A 25,761-nucleotide genomic window follows, 5' to 3' on the forward strand; every position below is an offset into this window, starting at 1 on the left:
CAAATTAGAAATATGATGTATTATAATTAAAAACAATTTTGCAGAAGCACTTAATGTTTTAAATAGCAAGGAATTATCTCAACAAATTCTGATTTCATAACAAGAAAAAAAAAAGATCCAATTTCATTTTTTTTCTATGCAAAGGACTCTTCTTATTACCGTGTAAATGAGCGGTACCAATTACCTCTATTGCTCAGTTGATGGAACATCGAATTGCTTATTTATGGTTCGAATTCCAGTTGCAGCAGGCTAATTTAATATTTTAGAGGAAATGATTTTATTTATTATTTATTTATGTGTTAGACGATTCTAGATCCTTCTTTAAAACTCAGGAAAATATTCTAGAATGTATTCTATTCTTGTTCCAAAAATTGTGTGAATATTTTCTATATTCTCTAATGTTACGAGTTGCTTCGAATTAGTAAATATTTTTGTTAAATTGTACTGTACTATATATTTCATCTTTGTGATACAATTTTCATTTGTTTTAGATATAATTATTTCACCCTAGTTTAAGGGTAAAGGAAGAAAACGAAAAATTTATTGCAACATTATTTTTGTGCAAATATAAAATAAGTCATAAAATAAAAGCGCGTAAAAACAGAGAATATCTTTGAGAGAGAATTAATTAAAGACAGTTAATATTTAGAATTAATACTTAGAATTTCCAACGTAAAATGATACTAAAAAAACTTAAAAATTAATTAAATGAAAACTCAAAATTCATATTTTTTTATTATTCTTACAGAAAAGAATTAAATGAGCATTTAAAAACATTCGACCCTGCTCATGTACGAGATTTCATAGACAGATATTTAGTAGAAATAGAGACTCAGAAAGCAAAAAATCCAGATACTACTTTCAATCGTAAGTATACATTAAAATTTTTTTTTTATACATTTTTTGAATTTTTTTTTGGAACATAATTTATAATTAAGGAATTAAATTTTAAAAAGAAAAATAATTTATTCATTTTGTGAAAATATTCGATTATCATAAAGATATAGCTTTGATATAGATTTTGCAGTTTTTTCACTGTGCCACCAGAATGCTTAAAGTTATTAATTTTGTACAGTACTTAACATATATCTTTCGATTTCTCTAAATGCTTATCTTATTTGTACAAAATTAAGTGAAATAAAAATAATTTTACTTTTGCGGTAAAGCATGGTGAGTTTTCGAATCCGTGAATGAACAGTAACCGAATGCTTAAATTCAAAACATAACAATTGCAAAACTAAAAATGAAAAAAAAAATGTAAAAAATATTTTTACATACCTATATATAGTGAGCTTGCTTGATACAAGACAAAGATTCAGATTTTGTTATTGAATTTTTCATTCTGACACCATAACCTGTCCTTCTTCGAGCATTCATTCTTTATTGAACTCCAGTCCGTTCTCTTTTCTAGCCATGATTATCTAAATCAACAACTTTGTCAAGAGATTTATTCCTTCATAGATAACGTAGCATTTTGGGAGTGATTATCTACAGAAAATAAAAAGGAAATATATATATAAATACCGATTAGTATTATGCTTACCATATTTGAAATTTTGTAATGATGCACGTGACTTAGAAACTAAGATGATTTTGGTACATCTTGATTTCCACGCCGACCGCTATTAAAACGAAGCCAAGAATAATGCGAAACTAGAATTATTCGCATTTAGTTAGTGGATTCTCAAAGTGAAAGTGTGCATGGTTGCGCTTAGTTTGGTTACTTTTGGCTGTTTTTTAAATGCTTTGGAGGTGTATCACGGTCGCTGTGGAAATCAAGTTGTACCATGATTTTATAAATAAAATACATGCCCAGTTTCTGTTCAAAACTCATTTCCTAAATGTTTTAATCAAAGGAGACATCTTATTAAACAAGGATCACGAAAAAAACTTTCTCATTTCCTTTTTCAGATAATATGTTAATGAACAATGCCATAGATCTGTTCGACGCTGGCAGTGAAACAGTCAGAACTTCGATTCTTTGGTTCATATACATCATGGCTGCCTTTCCTGATGTTCAGAAGAAAGTTCAAAAAGAGATAATGGAGGTGATAGGTTCAGAAAAGACACCAGAATACATGGATATGAAAAATATGCCCTATACACATGCGGTTATGTTGGAAATAATGAGATGGAAGACTATAGTTCCGCTGAATTTAGTGCATTAGTAAGAACAACATGATTCATTTTGTAACTGTAAATGGGTGGAATAATTTAATTTGACACTTTTTTGATACATAATCTCGTACTTTTATACAATGTATCAGGACAGTTTCGAGAATTTTGCACGGGATTTTGAGATTTATGACTAATGTAATTTTTATGAAGCTTAATACCTTAATGTGATTATAATTATTAATTGTGGATAGCAAAGTAGAATAACTATCTTTCAATTAAATTATAAAAATGTCAGATATGCAACTCTATTATGCATTTTATTCAAATTTTAAAATTTTCTTTTCTTTTTTTTTATCCTTTATATAATTTTCATGTAAACTTGAGTGAAAACTTCACTATAGTACGAAAATAATTATAACGTCTTCATTAGTTTCTTTAAAAAATATTTTTTGATTTAATTCCATGTCAAATAATAGTATATGATATTAAATAGCTTATTAATCAAAACAAATACTGAATAAAATATTAGCAACTATTTCCATTTCAATTGACATATTTTACTTGTAGTGTTCTCATCATTTGCAAATTCTTGGAAAAGACTAAACATTATTATTTTATGAACATTTAAAAACACAATATTTTGATTAATCACTGAATGATTACAGTGTTCTATTGATATGCAGAGTGATTATGAAAAAACTTTCTCAGTATGTGAGACCCTTAAAAACATATTATTTCTATTATCACAAAACTCCGAACAACACTGTTACGATGTTTTATGTACATTGGCCGGTATTCAAAACATCTAAAAGCATCACTTAAATATTATAAAATATCTTGTGCTAATAGGGATTAGGAAATGGAACTAAATTTTGAATATTGTCATTCTAAGGTATGTGATCAGGAATGATGTAAAAAATAAAAGGACTACTTTCAATGTTATGGCTGCAGTGATAAAACTTATAATTTGATTTTGCAATGTTTTTTTAATAAAGTTTCCATAGTGAAAAATTGGTCCCATAAATGGTGCTTGAATAATTACTGAAGAACTAAAAGATGGAAATAACTATTAAGAATAGAGAAGTTAGAAAAAAGTAAACCATTTTGTATCTTATAAGTCTGTTTTTTATATGCATGAAAAGCATGTAAAAAATTTGTGAAATACAATAAAACATTTTGTTCTTCTATTGGATTTTTCGGTATTGAAAAGGTTGTTTCATTCTTTTCTTAGCATCAGTCTTGCTGAAAGTACCTACTAACGTCGTTTATGGTTTTCATTCTGAAAATCACATAAAAAAATCCCGACGTATTGCCATTTGAAATTTCTCAATTTTTTTCAATACAATCGTAACTATGAAAACTTCGAATTAACATTTTGAGTTTTTGTTTTTGTTTTTTGTATAACTTTGATTATTTTACATCCATTTTTGATTGCTTATTTTAAAATTATGTAGTCAAATTTTCATACCGTTTTCTTGAATGATACGATTGCTCATACCCTTTTGCTACATAGGCAAATATTTTTTAAACCACCCTGTTTATCTAAAAGAGTGAATCTGTTATTAAGTACAATTTCAGGGCAGTATCTCTTATTAATAAGAATAATGTATCTCTAAATGACTGAATTTAACCTTTTCTAATTGTATGCTTTAAAAGAAACTTAATGATACATACTTTTTAAGCCGAAACAGTATTTTAATTTATAATTTGTAATTTAGTCTAAGTAATTAGAATCTTAATTATGTCAACCAAGATGTTTAACAAGTCTTTATTGCTTTTTTTATAGTTGTCTGGCTGACACTACTGTGGGGGGATACACTATACCAAAGGGAACGACCGTAATCGCCAACTTCTGGGCCGTTCACTACGATCCAAGATATTGGGAAGAGCCAGAGAAATGCAAGCCGGAAAGGTTTCTTAGCAAAGATGGCAAGTCTGTGGTAAAACCAAGTTACTTCATGCCATTTTCCTTAGGTAAATGATTATTATATCATTGACATGATATATTTTTAGAGTTAGTAAGTATCAACTGATTCAGCATTGCTTAGTTGCTGCATGTTTCATTTGATGTGGTATTGCTGAATTGGTGTGACTCTGATATGATGTTTTATTTATTAAAATACTTCTGTTATGACTCTAATCTCTCCAGAGTACATAACAAAATATATGTACTATTACAGTAATTCCTGCAAACCAAGAAGAACTGTATCAATGTTCCTAGCTAAGGGAGGTGCGAAAGTGCTTCTACAATAAATTGGATGGACAATAAAGCTGTTATTCTGTTGATTACTGCACATAATCCAGGATTAGGACATCTGTAAAAGTGGGCTAAAAAGGATGGTACTAAAAGAGGAGTACTTTACCCAAAATCGTTCAATATATACAACGATATCATGGGAGGATTTCTCACTTCGATCAAAGAAATGAAAGATACTAAATAGGAAAAATATCTAAAGAATAGTGATACCGTATCTGTTATTTTTTCTTATTTACTTTTGCATCGTATAGTTTTATATAGTGACAAATGAACAAAAGAAACAGATGTTTAGACCGGCTAACATTTCGTATAGTATTAGATCGTCAGCTAATCGTTGGGTATTCCTCAAGTAAAAGGAAAAGCCGTCCTGCTAGCAAACAATATTGTGTGCAGTGAGAAATCTTCTGTCGGTCATAATGACCTTGAGGCACCTAGGTAGTATTACAACTAGAATTTAAATTAAGTTCCATGCATTGAGATAGATTTCCATCTATTTGGACCTTTAGAGATTTCTAGTGAAACTATCTAAACCACTATTTAGAAGAAAATCGAGAAATATCCCAGCAGTCAGGCAGTCCGTTAAGAATTCAGTTAACCGTCCGTTAAGATTCAGTTAACCAGCTAGCTCCTGGGCGGAGCTAGCTGCCAATCATGTATCACGTGGTCTCCCTGTTGTTGTTTAGTATATATATATTTTTTCCAGTAGAAGCGAACTTGACTCCCGTACTAGGGGGAGTGTGATCTCGGCTCTCTCTCTCCCGAGAAATTTTATGTGTAGTTATCTAGGCCAACTACACAATGGCGTACTCATGTATCTTTTGTTGTTGATGTTATCAATAAACCCCATAAAAAACAACATGTGTCTTCAAGTCATTTCACCCAGACCACAATCTGCTATCAAATAAATTATTGTGTAATCAAGAAAAGCAAAGATAATTTAATTTTACACAGTCTACAATAATACATTACTTGCCTTAGTGCACAGCGGTGTTTGATTTTTCCAATATTACTGGTTAAAAGCATATCTAGAGGATGGAATCTATAACGTTCTTCCTTCAAATCATGTTCCACCATCAAGTCATATCTTAATCTACTAAGGCACTAGTTTGATTATTTCTTAGAATATGAAACGAAAAAAAAAAGTTAACAAGTTGCCTTAAAACTGTTATATTCATAAAGTTTTCCTTTTAAAGAAATGATTTTTTTTGAATTGATGTTTTTTGCTTATGGTTTTTAACATATTGGCCATCAATGTTCATATTTTATTGATGATTGGGATTCTAACCTGTTATTTAATCAGTTGACTCTTTCACTACTATTGTTAAAAGATAATGAAGAAGAGTTTATATGATTATTACATTTATAAGAATTATTATATGATTATATTTATATTATTATTATTATATTTATATGATTTATATTATTATATTATAGATATATATGATTAGATATATTTAGTATATTAGATGATACTAAATATACTAAATACAGATGTGAACCACGACAGAGAAGTGTTAAATGCACTATTCAGTTAGCAATGTTTAAGCGGGTACTACTATTTGAATATATTGAAACTTTATAGATGAAACTGAGCTTACTTTTCATTCCCCCTTTGAATATAAAATTTGAATAAAGTAATTTTTTATTTCATTTACTTTTATTTACCACTGACCATCTCTAAGAGCTTGTTTATTGAATAATTTATTTAACGATCATCTATTATTTAAATAATAATTACATTTTTGGTCATTTAGAATAACAAACATTAAATTAAAGTAATTTTGGTTTTTTAAGGTATATTGTCCGCAATAAAGTTTTAATTTATTTACATCTTTATCATGTTAAGCAACTCTGAGTGTATTTATATATAAAAAAAGAAGATTTCTACCTGTTGTCTATTTATATAGATAATAAAAATAAATATTTATCATCTTCAATATTATTTCACAGCAAATTCGAATTTTTCCTTCGTTTCCTAGGCAGAAGAGTGTGTCCAGGTGAATCCATGGCTTACTTGGAAATGTTTCTGTACTTCACTTCCATTCTACGAGAGTTCGATATAGTCTTCCCCGAAGGTACAAAGCCGACTTTCGATGCGAAATACATCGTGACCTACAGGTTGGAACCCTATCTGGTGCGATTCATCCCAAAGAACTGATGCATCGTCATATGAAATGGCATTAGAATTTGTAAAGATGATTTCATTAGACAGATAGCGTATGAAAATGTATCTGCTTTGGTTTTTTGGAGGATATGGTTATGTATAAAATTTGCATCTTATAATGTTCCATCATCCATATATTACTTATCAAAAATAAAAATCACACAAAGATAAAAAAGAAATGTTTCTTTTATTTCATAATTAATATTTACTAAAAATTACTACGAAATACAAAGATGCGTTTAACTAATATTAACATAAGAAAATAATAGCAGACTAATAAATTAATGTAAATTTGAGCAACATATTATTTATGGAAATATATTCATTAGTTGAAAATATCCTAATACCACAAAACTGGGCGTGAAAAGCTAATCTAGATTAATAGAACTGAAATATCTTTTTTTTTCTTCTGTTTCCTAAGAAAATCTGAGCAATGGAATATAATTTCTTCTAATTAAGAAACACACTAAATATTAAGAAACACAAAAAAGATTTTAGAGGAGTTTCGTGATGATTAATCAAGCAGTTAATTTATCATTAATTAAAAATTATGTTACTTTTGCGCATGCGCAAAAAATTGCAATTAAGCAATCCGACGATCTCAAAATGTGTTTAGTAAATGGAATTTAAGGAAGACAAAATATGAGAAAGTTTAATTTAAATACGATTCATTTTAGTACTTTATGAATGCTAAAAATATTTTTTCACCTTGAAAATTATTTAAAAATTTCTTCTTTAAAAAAAAGTTGACTATTTGTTTTGAACCTTTGATGGAAAGCGAAACTTGGTATTCAAAATGATTACTTCCATTATTAAATGTTGCAAACACATGTTTCAGTTGCATCTCACAAGGTTTAATTGAATTTTACGTAGTTGTTTTAAAAATATCAATAAATTATAAATTAGATTTCTGTGATTTAAAAAAAATCCTTTGATCGAATTTGTAATTTTTCAAGGAACTATGAGATATTAAAATCCGTGTCCAAACCAGGACTTGAACGCGAGTAGGATGCACTATTCCTAGGCCAGGACGCCAGCATCTAAATTGATGAACGATAATGAAAGACATTTATACATATCATTTTGGAATCCATTCGTAGAGTATTCGTGTTATTTACAGTTTTTAACAGAAATTATTTTCACTGATTTTAGAGGCTGCATCTATTAGACACGGATGTCTTTAGATAAATAATTATCTAAATAAATTGTTTTACTATTCCACCTATATAAAACAGACTAAAAAGTATAAAATAATTTCTCCTAGCCCAATGCAGATTTATAACCTATACATAATGTCTTGAAAATTTTTAATAGGGAATTATTATAAATAATAATTCACTGTTAATTTCATACAAGACATTTACAGGTATTAGAAGAAAAAATTCACTATTCATAATTTCACACAGGACAATCTGTATGAAATTATAAATCTTTATGAGGTTATAAGAAATCATTTTATACTTCTTAATCCGTTTTAAAAAAAGCAGTATATAAATTTTTGATTTAAGTTAATTATTATTTTTTTGTTATTTAGTCTTGAATGCATGAAATTTTACAATCGATTTAAATTAATTTCTTGATAAGTTAACGGCTTGGCGTGGTGCCATCTATTGGTAAAGAAAGTTTTTGATAGATTGCTGAATGCGTAGAAATAATACTGAACGTAGAGACAGAAAGTGAGGAAATATTGCATTGTCATCCAGTTCTAAATTATGTTTAAAGCTTCTAGTCTCTAGCTCACAGGGAAGCTAGTTCAAAGTTGATTGCAAAATTTGCACCTTATAGACAAGTAAATAAAGCAGACTAGCATGTTAATAAAAACGTGTTAAAAGAACTAAGAAAATTTTCATAACATTTATTTCACACAATAACACATTCGAGCACTATCTAGAGGCAGTCCTAATTCGATTCACTTTACAATACGACCTGGCAAATTTTACAGAACGAGAATATTTCTCAGAGTACAAAGAATCATATCTCTTCGATGCATTGTTTTCGAAAAAATGCAAAAGGAAAAGCATGATGAAAAGCAATCAGTGTTAAAATTTTTTTATTTATTCTCACAAATGGCAAAGCGTATGAGAAGCGAAGTCTTTTTTTTTAAATTAAAAGATAAAAAAAGAAGAAATTTCACTTAAAAGGTTTACGAAAGGTGAACAGTTTAAAAAGAAATGGATAGTAGTTAACTATCTGTTATGCAAAGCAACAGCCGTCTTTCAACTAGGATGGGATAATGCCCAAATGCGCTGTATCAGGTACAGAATACTACTGATATTCGATTTTACTTGATATAATCGGTAACTAATTGTTTGCTCTTCGGAATGAGATAATATTAGGTGGATATCGGTATCAGTACCAGTCTCGCATTTGCGTCGAGCTTATAGATGATATAAACAGAAATAAGATTCCAAATTGGAATTTTGCTTTTTTGGAAAAGGTATTGATGACGATCTGGCCTGTAGTCTTGGTTTTTGACATTGGCTCAGGGGTGCTTGAGAAGAGGAAAGGAAAGGCTTTGCTGATTTAGACAGTATAGCAAAAGGAGGGTTTCTTCAGTGATATGTGCACCATTACATGCTATCAAAGATTGCAATGGTTGGGGATGAAATATAAATACTTTAATAAAACATATCTGGCATATTAATAGCGTCACCAACGGCGAAATGTACTATAGTGATCTCATACTTTGTATCGGACTGATATAGTATCACCAGATGGAAAATGAAACAGGTTGAAGAAATTATCGATTGATCAAATCCAAAAACCGATAAGGAGTTAACTAATATTCTTAACATGTATCAATTTTATTTTCTTGATACTATTGCTTACCTGATACAAAGTATCAGGTCGATACATTATCACCTAATCCTATGTTTGTTTCACTTTACAATTATGGAACGCTTTGGTATAAGATTGGACATGGTTGTCCATTGTGTCAGAATTATGGTCCCCAGTTTTGGTTCTTTTGATTTTTTTAATCCTTTGGAGACACCTAAAGGAAATGGATAATGAATCCTAGTTTCTCCAAAGAGTGATTTAGTGGCTCGTCTGCATGCTGCTTCACTTTTGTTTATACTACAGTATTAGAATTGTGCGCATTCAGCCATTCCATGGTGCACACGCGTCCATATTTAGTGGTCATCATGCGTTTTAAAATGCTCGGTGATTATCATAAGCAGGTACATTGGTAAATATCATGGATACCGCTATTCCTGTGTATATTAAAGCTTATTTTTATTGCACCGATGTGACGCTATACTTTTTCTTGCCTTTTTTCTCAAAAATTCAGGGTGAGAGAGGAGGAATGGTTCCTTTTTTATGCACAATTTTAATACACTCAGAGAAATCTCGTTCAGAATAATTTGTTCAATGGTATACAAACATTTATAATAAATAATATTATATACATTATATCATACATCTACTATTATACACATAAATAATATTATATATATTACAAGTAAGCATATAAATTTCACTTGTAAAATTCGTACAAATTAGACCTTAATATGTGATAATAAGTGATAAAACTTTAAGGAGGATTCATTAATAAACATCCAAAAACATATGCAAGCACTACTTATTTTCAGCACAAATTATTCATCTCTGTTGTAGAGGTAGAAATGTTTGATATTAAAAAATGTTTTATTTTTAGCTAATAAAATTAATAATAAATAGCATTTAATAACGCTTGTATTCTTAAATTATGCTGTACTTTTATTCACACAAATTAGGTATAAAATAACTTCCCACATACGGATTTATTTTAGCTCTACACTATACAATCATTTTATTTTTCAATCGCAGTTGTTTGAATAAGTATAAATATAAAAAAATGGAGCAAAATGCATTGAAAAATAAACTTAATAAAAACAAATTAAAAAAAAGCTCACTTTTATTATTGCATTAAAAAGAGTACATTTTTTTCCATTTTCATTTTTTTCTTATTTTTGAGTTTTAATGTAAAATTTATGATAATAAATATTATATAATCTTGTAATAATTTTTTTCAAAGTCACTGTCATATGGTACATCTCTCAGAAATATAAATTCGACTAAATTAACAATTAAATGAAACTTAAATTCTGAAAATATCAAAATAATATATTGTTCATGGAGAATTAACAAGTATACAAATTTTCAAGACTCTAAACATCAAGGAGTGAGTAGAAAATCAATTATAAAATTTATATAAAAAAAGTTTGAAACAAATAAAATATGAGTAATTAAAATATAAATTAGTAATTTAATAAAATATGAGTAATTAATAAAATATGAGTAATTAAAATATAAATAAGTAATTTAATAAAATATGAGTAATTAATAAAATATGAGTAATTAAAATATAAATAAGTAATTTAATAAAATATGAGTAATTAATAAAATATGAGTAATTAAAATATAAATAAGTAATTTAATAAAATATGAGTAATTAATAAAATATGAGTAATTAATAAAAGATGAGTAATTAAAATATAAATAAGTAATTTAATAAAATATGAGTAATTAATAAAATATGAGTAATTAAAATATAAATAAGTAATTTAATAAAATATGAGTAATTAACAAATAAAATATGAGAATAATTAATTTCGAACTTAATTTTTTTGTTAAAATTTATTGAAAAAAAATGGAACGATAAATTTATTTTATTAAACAAGTACTAAAATTGCCAAAATTAAACTAAAAGCACAAAAATAAGCAAATAATTAAGTGACAGCTTGCAAAATGATGATTAAATGTTTATGAACCCAATGATTACAAAGTACGAGCGAGCAATGTAGCAATGTCAGAAGTTTTTTTTTCCTAATTCTCTCACTTTAGTTACATTTTTTATGCGTTCAAAAGGCATAAAATTTTTTGATTCTTCACGGAAATCATTGTAATATCAAAATGATACCAAAAGATCCTGAGATCAAAGTTTATTAAACTACTGATATTGGATACAATCTACAGTTTGATGAACTTTAAGATAAGAAAAAGATTTGTGATATTTGTTTCTTTCAAAAACTAATGAGTAAGCAATTTATTTGTTGTGGAGACAAATGACTAAGCAATTTACCAAATTCTTATAAAAAGCTGAAGCGAAATTTAAATTTATACTTTCTATAAGTAATTTCACATAGAGTCAAGATGTACAATTTGTACAAGTCGTTGGTACCTACATTCAGAAGTTCCGTTGAAAATATCTTGCCTTTAATTAAATCGTTTCGATATGAAATTTTACTGGGAACAAGTGTTTTCTTTTTGGCGTACGCCATTGCAATGTTCATCAAAAAACTCAGAAGTAATTTTCCGCCAGGACCTGTTGGATTGCCAATTGTAGGATATTCACCGTTCCTGACAGAAGACCTATATTTGGATTTTGTTGAATTAGGGAAGAAATATGGTGATGTATTCAGGTTTGTTTGCAAATTCTTGTATCAACTTTTTTCAATTTAACTTTTAGATATTACTTAAAACGCCAGTGATAGTAAAATATAATGTATGGTTTTTATCTACAACAGTATAAAATATGTGCACGAGTTTTGACTTTATAGGTTTATAATCCGTACATTTTCCGTAAGTGCGTCTTTATGATAGGACATGCATGATGTTAAAGTCGTTTGAAAAGTTTCTAAGACGAGATCTAGGACCGTAATTATTTCTTGGAGAGTACTCACAAAAAAAAAAGCTTTTCAAAATTTTAATTAGATTGTAAATTGAGAGTTTATTCTCAATAATTTCATAGCATATTATTACAAAAATATTTTAATATATAAAAAATTAACTTTTCAATGATTTCCGTATAGTTTTTCTCTAATTTTAATGAATTCTGGAAAGCACATTGAAATATATTCCACAAAAATATTTTTCATTATTTTAGACGATCGCGACGATTTTAAATACTTTTTTTTGTTAGTGTTATCTTTCCTACGATTAATCGTAAAGTTTTTAAATGAAGATAGAAGAATATAGTCTAAACTGTTATAATTCTGCAATGATAACGAATAATCTTAAATTTTAAAATGAAAACAGAAGAATCCAGTTTCAAATGTTATCATTTTGCAATGTTTCGGACTAGAAGTTCGAATCTCTTTAAAATGTTTTTTTCAGCAGAAGTTAACTATGAAAGTTATTGATTATCAAAGATCAAAGAATTAAGACTAAAAATTATCATACTACGCTGCTTCGGACAATAGATTCGAATCTTTTTTAAAAAAGAAATGACATTTAATCCATTAAAGGTAATTGATTACTTAAAAGTTACACCATAAATGGATATGAGCAAAATTTTGAGTAAATTGAGTTTTTTTGACCAACATTAGTTATTAATACAATTGCATTTTTTTCATTGATAAACCGCACTTCAATATTTCTTATTCATTAAATAAAATGACCAAAAATGCTTTTTAAAATAATGATCATATACTATAATTTATGATTAAAACAAAAACAGTAGCTTGATCAACATATATGTAAATTTTGTTTAAAATAACTTTTTAATAGTTCATTAAAATCAATAAAATATTCTCTAGAAAATCATAAAGAAATTATTATTATCGTAGGAAATTACCCGGAAAATAAATCTAATACTAGTAATACGACAAATATTTTTTGATTAAATTTAATCAATTAAAAATTATGGCAAAAACTTTTTAATGCTATAATATACCATTAACAAAGTAATGTTTAAATTTTAGTACTGCGCAAAAAGAATTTTTATGCTATAATGCACTCTGAAATTTTCAATAACGTTGACTTTTGAAGTTCGAGTTTGCACGCCTCAGCCTTTTCGAAGCTGAGCTCTGTTGTCACGAGGTCATAGGAACAATTAAATACCAATTAAGTGTAGCGTCATTTAGTAGTGCATTTTAAAAAGATAATTTCAAAATTCCACATTAAATATAGTTGTTAAGTGTAGCGCCATCTAGTAGCAAATTTTTAAAAAAATTTTTAAAAATTTCAAAATTCCTCATTAAATATAGAATACATTTTTTCAGCTATGTAGTGTACGCTTAGGATCACAAGACATAGTTGTTTTACACGGAGCAGAGGCTATTAAAGAAGCATTGAACAAACCTGAATTCCTCGGAAAACCTCCGGTCAGTGTGTTAGAGCTTGTGAACCCTCTAAGTGAGTTTCATTCTACATTGTACATATGTTCTTATAAAATAAATTGTACATATGTTCATGAGATATTTTTTGATTTTTATGTTCTTTCACCTTAAAGTGTTGAATTTTATTTTTCGTTACTAAGCCACAGCTCTGATGTTTACAAAAGATATTAGATAAATTTTAAAAATTTAATTTTTTTTCAACTTAACATATTTTTTTGAAACATTTGTCAAAAATTCTTTATTTTTAATTGTGAAAATATGTAAACAAGAAAATTCGATTAATTAAATTTCCAAACTAATTTAAAAAGGTGAAAATGAGAATTATTAAAATGTTATCCTCTTTTGGTGAACAGTTGGTTCATTGGAATTAATGATTGCTAAAGATTTCTATTAAATACTTCGTGTAACTTGATATTATTAACTTCTCCAGCAAGATATTTTTAAATTTTAATAAGTTGCCTTCTAATGATAATAGCCTTATAACATTTTGTCCATTGTGCTATGCATTTTCCTAATTTTTTTCTCTATATCTTTATAAATATAATTATATTACAGCAGTATTTATAAATGCAGTAATATTAGTAACTTAAAAAAATTCATAATTGTTTGGTCCTGCATTTAAATTTAAAGTATAACAAAATTTTCATATTTTTATAATTAACAAAGAAAAAGAAGCCAGGAGGAAATATTAATAGCAACAATGGAAATGATTTGAATCAATGAAATATATCAAAGTAAAATGTACTTAAAATATTTTTAAAAATTGATTTAATTTTTATAGATTTTGAAAAAACTGTATGACAGAAAAGATTAGAATTAATGAAAATATAATGTTTTAAATTTTAAGAGGATGTAAAATCATGTTTGTGTTGAGATATTTTCGGAAGAAATTACGGGAAAACGCTAAAATCTAGCTAAATTTTTATTTATTTCAAAGTTGACGAAAGCGCTCCGAGATGCATATTCCTACTATCTAAAGTATTTTTGTGCCAAGTGTGGTAGCTCTAAGTCAAACCATCTGATTTGTAGAGCTTCAATACATAAACAAATTCATTTCTGTTAGTAGTAGAGAAGCGTCAGTAGAGTACAGCATTAACTCATCTCAGCTCACGAAACTTAAAAATTAATATCGCTTCCTTTTCTATCGTAATGGACCATGATGTTTAATGCATTATTGTGAAAGAGCAGTCTATAAATTAGTTATAAACAAAACTTTAAAAAATCAAAAGATTAAATTTGAATTAAAAACTTTTCTAAAAAATACCAGATACTTTCTAGAAATTAATATAATATTGCGAGCTATACAGATGCTGTACAAGTACAATATTTTTCTCTAGTTCTTAATTGGCACACATGCTGCATTGGCTCTTAATTTTCTCTAGAATCTTTGGAATCTTTGGCTGTATTACTTATACTGATTGTGAAATAAATAATTTATTGTACAGAACAATATGTTAAAAATTATAGTTCTTTTCAGGTGCCTTTTTTGGTGCTAATTTTGAATACTGGAAAGAGCAACGAAAATTTGTCTTGCATTCAATGAAGGATCTTGGACTTGGAAAAACTAAAATTGAAGAAGACATAATGGTAAAATATAAAGTTGCTATTTATCAAAGTATCTTAATTTTTTTCTTTTCTCAACTCATTTTCATTTCCTTTTATGTTATTTGCAAACATTCTCTTGATATCATTGCTTAAAAAAATATAATCATTTGTAATTAAGGCAATTACTTTGTTGTATAAGTTTAACACTTTAAAATTGTCTTCCTTTTTATATTAAATATCTATTAAGCAGAAAATTGTACAACAGGAACAAAGTAGTTGAAATGCTAAACGGAACATTTTTCTGTTAGCCCAACACCAGCACGAATAAGCTCAGATTATTAATAATCCCCCAGAACGCATTATTTATTTTGGCGATGACTGACATCGTGCTTGCTAGAATCAGCGCCGTGGTCAGATGCCAATATTTGATTATTATTTATATTATATTATCACCAATATTTTATTACAAATTAGTGTTTAGCAACAATTGGCGCCAATATTTGGCTATTATTTATATATATGTTTGGTGTTAATTGTTTTAACTCGGTGGCGACTAATGACAACATATTAGCTTAGTGACGTATTAACTGAAAAGCATTTTTTTCTGGTATAGAATCTAAATCATGATTTGTTTGCAGGAGGAAATAAAGCACTTCATGCAAGTACTGAAAAGTCACAATGGCAAACCAATGGATGTAAAACCTCCTTTGACTCCTAGTATGTCCAACAATATTGCTGCTCTTGTATTTGGGAAAAGATATGAATATGATGATCCAGAACGCCAATTCTTGGATGAAAATTTAGAAAAAGCAATCGAATCATTTGCACAGACATCTCCGGATGTATTGTATCCCTGGATGAGACGCATTCCTTTCTTTACTAAGCTTCTGAAAGTTGATAAGACATTGACAGCGTATAATAACTTCAGAAAATTTTTCAGGTAAGGTCAAATTATGGAAGTGCTCATTTCAGTCCAAAGCTGTCATGTTTTAGTGCTGTTTATATTAAAGGAATAATTTTCCATTATTTTTAAAATAATAAAAATGATAAGTTAAAATATTTTTTTTTTATGTATTGACGAAGCGAATAGCATATATATTTATATATTATCCAAATAAAATGATTTTCGATGTTAATAGAAATAATTACTGCAAACAATATCAACTCCATATCATATACATAATAAAAGTGTATCAGCCCTTGAGAAACAGATGTACCAAATTTTTAACATTGAAACTGAAACATTAACAAGAGCTGCTATTTACAATTAAGAAATTAAAACTGTGGTTCTTTATAATTTTGAAAGAAAAAAATATATTTCAATTCAATCCTTTGCGATCCTATTCAATTCATATATAGATGTCATGCTGGTCGGATTTATAGATTTCTCTTATTTGTTATTCTTCTATTTCACTATTATATAAAATATCCAATCGCGTCACTCGTCACTTTACTGGAAAAAGTTCATTATCAGAACTGCTAGTATAGATATTTAAAAAACAACTGTTATCACTTTCTAGTTCAAAGTCAATCTTCAAAGAATCAAAATCAAATTCATAATCGCTACTTTATATTTCATGGTAAATAACTTCCATTTATCATTTTTGAGTATTATTTTTAAAAAAATTAAGTAGTGAAAATGCTTAGATACATTTCAGTTGTTCCTAGATACAACGCAGTTGTACTGTTTCGAATTCTATATATCTCCGAAATTTGCTGATTTAGTATAATGTATATCAGTAGGTTATTTGCTGTGATGGTTGAGAGCAAGCACGCGACTGGAACGACAAAAAAAACCTATGGGGGCTGAGAAAAGATTTGGGATAATAAAAGATTTTGTAAGAAAAGAAGACATACGACTCAAACAGCTTTGGTAGATGACAGTAGACATACGGCCGTAAAGGTTTGAATATTGTACCTAATACAGTTTAATGAAATTGCTGGTTCGCCTTCTTTTGTTCTCGATATCTCAGCAGCAAAAGCAAAATATTTTTTACAATTAGTATAATCAAGGTTCCAATTGTTGTCAGCATTATACAGGATGTTTTTAAAATCATGAATAAAATTTAAAGACATATACAAAAACAAGTTTTTAAAAAACTTTTTTGTTGCAATAGGGTATCGGTTTGAAGCCGACCCTTTGTTAGTGAATTAAAGAAAGAAAATGATACCTACTCCAGATAAAATATGCAACACAAATTTACAATAGCAAACGATATTTTTTAAAAATTTCATTAAATATGTGAATTTTTTTTCACCACTTCAGGCCCCCTTTTGCATTTACTGTTATGTGCTCTAGCGTAAAATAATTTGTTTCATTTCGTCTGACCTCCCTTAACGTTTTTGAGATGATTTTAAAAGTACTAATTATAAAAATTATCTCTATTATCTCTAATGAAGCCGAATTTATTAATCTTCACTTAGCAATAAATTTCTAAATGAGCGTATTGTTTCCATACCTACCATGGCGGAAAAATCTGAGACAAAGTTAAATTGTACAAAAAATGAATGTATATCTAGCAATTTAATTTTAAAGTCGAAATCATTGAAAACGAAAAATTAGAGCAAATAAAAGTTTTGAAGAATCCTTCACAAGAAGATTCAGTCGGAATGATTGAAAAAAATATGGAGTAAAATAAAGAGAAGCGTAAACGTAAGTTTACAAGTTATTAAACTACAGTAGGATTGCCAACTTTCGCCGCCAATTCATTGCGTCCCCTTTGAAACATATTCGAGTGTTTTATTATTATTTCTCAAGTGTAATAATAATATGATAAAAGTATGATAAAATATAATATAATAATATGATAAAAATATATCGTTTTTGCGATACAATGCATTTATCAAAGTTCATTGATACGACTAAATGAATCATATCAGTATTTTCCGTATTTGGCGATTATTTCGATGTTATTATTATTTCGATCCATTTTGATGAAATTCATTTATCAAACCAGGGATAAAGAAATAAATTCAATTTTTATTTTTAAACATCTTAGAATTGTATATATTTTTGGTTTCTAACATTTACAAAGATATCTATCTCTGTTACTAGAAAATTTCAATTTTAGAAATTGATGAAAAATTAATGTCAGCGATTCATACAATTTGAAATAATTTAAATTTACTTTTAGTAATGAATGCATTTATGCTTCCTTATTACTAGCAGAATTGTATAACTTTAAGGCGATAGAACGAAATAAGAACTGCAACATGATTTTGAGGGGTTAGTAAGCGGAGCGAGGAGGGGGAGGGGGGAGTTTTATCCCCTAGTTTCATATAAATCATTTAAAAAAGATTTAATTTTCCTTACAGGAAGGAATTAGATAAACACGTACAGAGTCTGGATCCCAATAACATTCGAGACTTTATAGATAGATATCTACTGGAAATTGATTTGCAAAAGGAGAAAGATCCGAACACTACGTTTCACCGTAAGTATGACAATACAGTACTCTTTCTGATAAATGTACACTTTTTTATTAAATACTAGATGAATCAATCATATCTTGAATGTTGTTATTCATGAGATAAGATATTTTATTTTCAAATATTCAAACAGAAACTAATTATCATCCGAAATTGTAAAATATCTAAGATTCTAATATCTGATATGTGGGCGAACTTTATCTCCCAAAACTGCAGTGAATTCGTTTTGCATTTTTGATTACAAATTAAATTTTATTTCTGATTTTAGAACTTACAAGATGTTCACGGTGTATACGACCGTACTTTGCGATTAAATACACCAATTCTAAAAAGTTGCCTCTCTGAACGCTGGTATTTGTGACTATGCGGGGTCGAATTTTGTTTCACGAGGAATATTGTAATATTAAATATTCAGATTAGAATTTATTATTATTAGTACGGATGGTGTTGCCGGTCGCTAAAGCGAACGAGATAATACACGCTTTTAAAGAAAATTCCGGGTTCCCGTTTTGTCTCAAATTAACACTAGGTTTACCATGAGTTCGTATATACCTATTTCTATCAAATGGGTCAACAAAATGACGAATTTCGGTATTTAATTAGAAAAAATATAAATTGACCTATCTTTTGTAAAGTTAAAGTAGAAAAAACTTTTATATTTTCAATATATTTGTTGAGGTGCGGTGTGATGAAAAGGCAATTCCTCTGTGTTTATTTACTGAAAAAGTGTATATTTTCTAATCTAGGTCTTCAACACAAAATATTGACTCACACGTCTTCTTACTAACAACCTATAACAGTTTCTATCTGACTGATTTTCGGCTTCGTCCTCTTGTTTCTTATATACACTCATTTTACTAACACATACTTATTTCTATAATTATACCTATATCTATATGCCTCCCCATCAAGCCGTTACATACTGAAATATAAATGTATATATTTTCAACAATATTGATTCAAATGGTCAAAATGACTCCTTCGGTAAAAGTAGGTATACTATATGCATTTCTCCGAAACTAAAAAAAGAAAAAGATAATATTTGCGATTATATGTCTTATAAATGTAAGTAAACATTAATTAAAATATTCTCATAAAATATAACAATAATTTTCTAGAAGAAAATTAACGAAAAGTTTCCTCAGGGGGTTCAAAATGGGTTCCCTTTGTAAACTTAGTATTAAATAAGAAAAGATCTGCGGTCATTTCATTCGGTTTGAATTGTAGGCGCAACAGAGAGATATATATATTTAAATTTTTAGTTCAGTTTACAGATATTATTACTATTATTTATTGGGAAATTTTGCAGTTTTCACCCCCCCCTCCCCGTTATGCTACGCCATTGTGACACGCCACCTAAAGAGAACAATTTTAAAGCTGGTATATATATCCATATAGAAACTAGGATGTTTTACATCATTTCATATTCTGTCTGGAGAATACAAAAGGTGTTTGCTTTCATACTGTCTCTCATATTTACACTTGAGATGAGTATCGAAAGATCATATATATATATATATTAGATTAGATAAATAGATATTACTAGATTGGAAGATAGGAATTTCTTTACACGTGTCGATTTAGGTAAACGAATTATAGGAATCCTTTAAAAGAATTTGTTTAAATCGACAAATTTTGATAAAAATTTGTTGATTTCAGCAATTTTTCAGAGCTTCTGTTGTACAAATTAAATAAAAAAAAGGTGGAATTGCATCAGGAAATAAGAGAACATTTTAGAAGGAAGTTAATATGGGTAAAATAAAGCTAAAAATTAGAAAATTAATTAAGTTTAAATTAAATTTTGAAATATCATTACAAAAGCACACACACATATACATAAAGTAAAGCACATATTTTTGAGCAGTTTCGTAGTCGAAGAGAGACGACACTTTTGTAATTTTAAAAACTTCGCTTTATTCTATCCTAATTTATGTACAAGCAAGAACGACGAGGTACATCCATTTACACAAGACCGAAATGAGAAAAGCGAGGGAATTATTTATCCATGATTATATACTGTGAGATTCTGATAGGGATTTGTTTACACGTGCCAATTTAGCAAGAGAATTATAGGGATCTTTTAAAAAAATTTTTTAGATCGACAAGTTTTTATCCCTTTATTCGGAGTGTGGGAACTTGTCAATTTCCACAATTTTACAGAGCTTCTATTAGATTAATTAAATAAAAAAGGTGGAATTGGATCAGGAAATAAGAGAACATTCTAGAATGAAGTTAATATGGGCTAAATTAAGATAAAAATTAAGAAATTAATTAGGATTTCATTTAGATTTAGAGATATCATTACATATATATACAGGGTGTTGCCGTATTTTACCGACAAATTCAGAGGGGTGATAATAGGCATCAAGAGGATAAAGAATCACCATACAACGTGGGGTTCCAAAAGACGTTCCCATTTTAGTTTTTCTTGAATATCTTTAAAATTCCCCTATTCTCACACTACATGCTTATATCAAATTATAGGATATAAAATTCCTCACATTTTCAAGCTTTTATTTTTCTTCAAATCTTAATATTTTTGAAAATATGGGTTCCAAAGTATTTTTTCATTTTCAGTACTTTACGACCTCCTAGATCACCAAATCCACATGTTATCAGCATGAAAAGAAGCTTTTACGAATGTGCTTTCACTTAAAAAAATTCATAGTTGAAACAGCATTTGTTATTTTTTTAATTAATTTTTTACAGTTTTCAACAGTTCTCCCACTCTTTGATGTATGGTGATTTTTTATTCTCTTGATGCCTACTATCACTCTTCTGTATTTGTCGGTCGAATTTGGCAACAGCCTGTACATATATATATATATATATATATATATATATATATATATATATATATATATATATATATATATATATATATATATAGTTCAGGTGCAAGGAAATCTATGCAAAACATTAAATGAGTCAAATCTATTGTTGTTTTTAGGTAAGTTATAAGCGTATGCAATTTTAGAAGCCATGTTGACGAGCAATGCCATAGATATTTTTGTACCTGGCAGTGACACCGTTCGAACTTCCATTTTGTGGATAACTTACATTATGGCGGCGTTTCCGGATGTTCAGAAGAAAGTTCAGAGCGAGATAATGGAAGTGATAGGTTCCGAAAAGACACCAGAATATATGGATATGAGAAATATGCCGTACACGCATGCTGTGATATTAGAACTTTTAAGATGGAAAACGATAGTTCCATTGAATCTCATGCGATAGTAAGTATTTTAGAAAAAGATTTCTGTCCAGAAATCAACTTGAATATTTCATTCTTTTAAGTTCCACTTTGATTAAAGCAATAAATGAACTTTAATACTTGCTTTAATACTAGGTTTGTCAAGGGGTCAATTTGACACTTCTGAGAAAACATTTCGTTAATTTTCTTCTAGAAAATTATTGCGGTATTTTATGAGAATATTTTAATTAATTTTTATTTACTTTTATAAGACATATAATCGTAAATATTATCTTTTTTTCTTTAAGTTTCGGAGGAATGCATATAGTATACCTATTTTTACCGAAGGAGTCATTTCGACCATTCGAATCAATATTGTTGAGAATACATACATTCATATTTTAATATGTAACGGCTTGATAGAGACGTACATAGATATAGGTATAAATACCGAAATAAGTATGTGTTATTAAAATGAGTGTATATAAGAAGCAAGAAGACGAAGCCGAAAATCCGTCAGATAGAAACTGTTATAGGTTGTTAGTAAGAAGATGTGTGAGTCAATATTTTGTGTTGAAGACCTAGATTAGAAAATAAACACATTTTTTTGTAAATAAACACAGAGGAACTGCCTTTTCATCACATCGCACCTCAACAAATATATTGAAAATATAAAAAGTTTTTCTCTTTTAACTTCAAAATAGATAAGTCAATTAATTTAATTTAATTTATTACTTAAAATTATTTTTTTAAATTTAATTAATTTTGACCCCTTTGACAGAAATAGGTACATGTCAACTCATGGTTAATCTAGTGTTAAATACAATGGTGAATTTAGATCCTTAAATTTTCTGACTTAAAACTTGTTACTATGCTTTTCTTATAGTACCTTGGCCGATACTACAGTAGGTGGATATGATATACCTAAAGGAACGATAGTATACGCCAACTTCTGGAGTGCACACCACGATCCACGATACTGGAATGAACCTGATAAATTTATGCCAGAACGTTTTCTAAGCGAGGATGGCAAATCTATTATAAAATCAAGTCACTTCATGCCGTTTTCTTTAGGTAAGTTTTCACATTATATAATCACTTAATTAATAATTTCATATGTACACAACCTTTTATAAAATATAATTTTTTTCATAACAAAGTAATAATTATCTTTTACAATTTGATGCTTTAAGTAATTTTTTAAATCAAGGCATTAAGGTGTTGTTTTAAAGAAAATCTCATTACTTTTTTCAAAATTGAAATTTGAGGCTATTCATTCAGCGGCAGCAATGACCTCTAGGCCAATAGAACACCGAATAATGAAAAACCTTGAGATACTCATGTCAAAACATTATTATTTACCATGAAAAAGCTGCTCTTGCCTTTCTTAGGCATTCGACATAAATCAAATGATAATCTTCGCGACAATAATCCGAAAATTGAATGTAGAACCATCAGTGGCCAAGTCTCCAATGCTCCCCTAACAGGAAGATTCCGTCATCGGAATGGTGGTAGTTTGATCCCAGATAATTACTAGAAACCTCAAGAGAAGCGAATATCCTTTTGCTTATCCAATTATTTTTCATCCATGCACCCATGATGTCCTTCTTTTGAGGCAGATGGTACTCTTAAGAATCAGAACCCAAATTCTGTTACAGACTCTATAATGTTTTAGTAAATTTTCTTGAAATTTTATAAGATTTTTTGATAATGAGCAACGAGCAAAATTAGATAATATTGTCAAAAATAACCTTTAATTATGTTTGTGTCTCTTTGCAATGGGCTCATAAACGAATGGCTGGATATTAAAATTTCCTATTTCCGAAATTGTTACAGATAATATAATCAATTTCACATAATATAATCACTTTTTTCAATTACGATACAATGAGAACCTTTCGTAACGCGACGAGCATCGAATCTGTACTCAAGTTCATTCCACGCAATTTTTACATTGTCAGTATAGCTTAACGCAGCATTGGTGCGTTTTTTAACCCTTTCGCGACGGGAAGCACAAACACGCACTTATCCCTGAGGGCGGCAGTCTCTTTCGCGTGTATCTGTCCAGGACCGGAGGAGTTTTTGCTATTAAGCCTAAATCCATAAAATTACCGAAATATCAACGAGTTGTTTAATAATAATGATAGTGCCATTATCACTACTATTCGAATCTGCCTCAGAATCAATATCTGAAATATTTTGCATCATTTCTGTTATTTCAAGCTCAGTTGAGCATTTTCGACTTTCTAACAGTAAAAAGAGAAAAAAAATTTCGTCTACAAGATCTAATTATCCATTAACAACTGGACTGCAAACCGAAATACCCAATCTTGTAGCGAAAATAAAACTCTCCTGCTTACTATATACAAATTCCAAGTGCGAATTTCAAGAGCCGTTATAAAACATGTCATTCGGAAGCATTTCTTTCCCCTTATATAATCAAAAACCACGTGTATGTGAGTCATGCTAATCTCATTTTGAGTAAAAGTTCAAATCTACATGTATCTGAAACCATATGGACATACATTGCCATCTTGTGCCAAAAGTTATAGTCTTTAAAACGTTTCAGGACACTGGCACAAATGTGTGACGGTCGGGGGGTGAACGAGAAAACGCCCTGGCACGCCAGCTTGTCGGCAGAGAAATGAATGCGTTTCTTGCTTGTACGTATACGTGACAGGGTTAATTTTACTGATTTTTTTTCGGCAACGGGAGATTATAAATTAGGTCTTTGATGTAGCCCCATAAAAAATCACATTAGGTAATATGTCGAGTCTTAATGGCAATGTGACGAAAAGACATTTACTGCTATCTGCATGTCCAAAATCCAAGGCTAACATCCAAACCCGATAGGATGGAGCCCCATATTGTTGAAAGATAAGATTTATATTGTTCTCACGTAGTAATGGAAATAACCATATTTACATCATGTCCAGATAACTTCCACTTGTTAAGAGATGTTAAAAATAAATTTGGTGCGTTTTTCTTTATTTTCATGTAAATGTAATGTAATCATATCATATATTACATGTATATGATATGTAATAATTTTGAAAATATTAATTTTAAAATCTAGATATTCATTTATGTTAATCCTGCAGATCGAAATGTACAGTAACTCATAAAATTTATATAAAAAAGGAATTGACTCTTCGTTTAATTGCATTAATGAAAATAACTTCTTGATATTTTGGAGACATTCGGATTTAGAATTTGATCAAGTGAAATTTGTGCAATAATAGTTTCTACTCCACAATATCCATTTTATGAGAAGAATTCGACAATTTTTCTAGCTTTAGCCTAAAGATTAAGATTTATGATTACATGGTTTACTTTTATTTATTCATGAAAACATTAACTTAAAGCTAATTCATAATTATCTCTTCCATTTTCTCTAGGTAAAAGAGTTTGTCCTGGAGAATCTATGGCTTATATGGAAATATTTCTGTATTTCTCTTCTCTTTTGCAAAATTTTGACATTGTTTTCCCAGAAGGAACGGAACCCACATTTAATGCTAAGCTAAACATCACGTATAGACCAGACCATTTTCTTGTGAAATTTGTACCAAAAAGTTAAGAGCTGTGATATTCGACAAAAACATTTCATTAGCACATTTGCACAAAGCTTTTTAAAAAAATCTGTAAAATATTTTAAGATTATTGTTATTTAATTTTATTTATGCCTTTTTATAATAAAAATGTTTTTATTAGTACGATGTTTTGAATAAAAATTCGTAAATACAAGAAAAAAAAAACCAAAACACAAATTTCCGATATCGGCTGTTGCGAACTGTGGATAAGGAATTTTATTTTTCTTTAGTATATATATTGCCACCTTCTGGATTGTAGTTATGTATTAAATTAGGATCCATCGTTCGAAAGAAATCTAAAAATGCCTCAATTGACAAAGATTCTTTTCACTATACATTAAAATCAAATTCAAAACGTACATATTGTG

The 25,761-nt window shown here is 28.7% G+C and overlaps 1 protein-coding gene across 1 annotated transcript in view; it reads left to right on the forward strand.

Moving 5' to 3' along the window:
* Positions 1 to 25,466, forward strand: part of LOC129971756 (uncharacterized) — a 39,670-nt gene extending 14,204 nt beyond the window's left edge. Inside the window, exons 5-16 of the mRNA XM_056085731.1 lie at positions 749 to 867; positions 1,912 to 2,167; positions 3,905 to 4,092; positions 6,355 to 6,531; positions 11,653 to 11,941; positions 13,531 to 13,655; positions 15,117 to 15,226; positions 15,823 to 16,124; positions 18,500 to 18,618; positions 21,591 to 21,846; positions 22,690 to 22,877; positions 25,202 to 25,466. Of these exons, the coding sequence (XP_055941706.1) occupies positions 749 to 867; positions 1,912 to 2,167; positions 3,905 to 4,092; positions 6,355 to 6,531; positions 11,653 to 11,941; positions 13,531 to 13,655; positions 15,117 to 15,226; positions 15,823 to 16,124; positions 18,500 to 18,618; positions 21,591 to 21,846; positions 22,690 to 22,877; positions 25,202 to 25,380 (2,308 nt within the window). The 3' untranslated portion in view covers positions 25,381 to 25,466. The remainder of the gene's footprint in view (positions 1 to 748; positions 868 to 1,911; positions 2,168 to 3,904; positions 4,093 to 6,354; positions 6,532 to 11,652; positions 11,942 to 13,530; positions 13,656 to 15,116; positions 15,227 to 15,822; positions 16,125 to 18,499; positions 18,619 to 21,590; positions 21,847 to 22,689; positions 22,878 to 25,201) is intronic.
* The last annotated feature ends 295 nt before the right edge of the window (positions 25,467 to 25,761 follow it).

Source organism: Argiope bruennichi, chromosome 6, assembly GCF_947563725.1.
Source record: "Argiope bruennichi chromosome 6, qqArgBrue1.1, whole genome shotgun sequence".
In the NCBI taxonomy this organism is placed as follows: domain Eukaryota; kingdom Metazoa; phylum Arthropoda; class Arachnida; order Araneae; family Araneidae; genus Argiope; species Argiope bruennichi.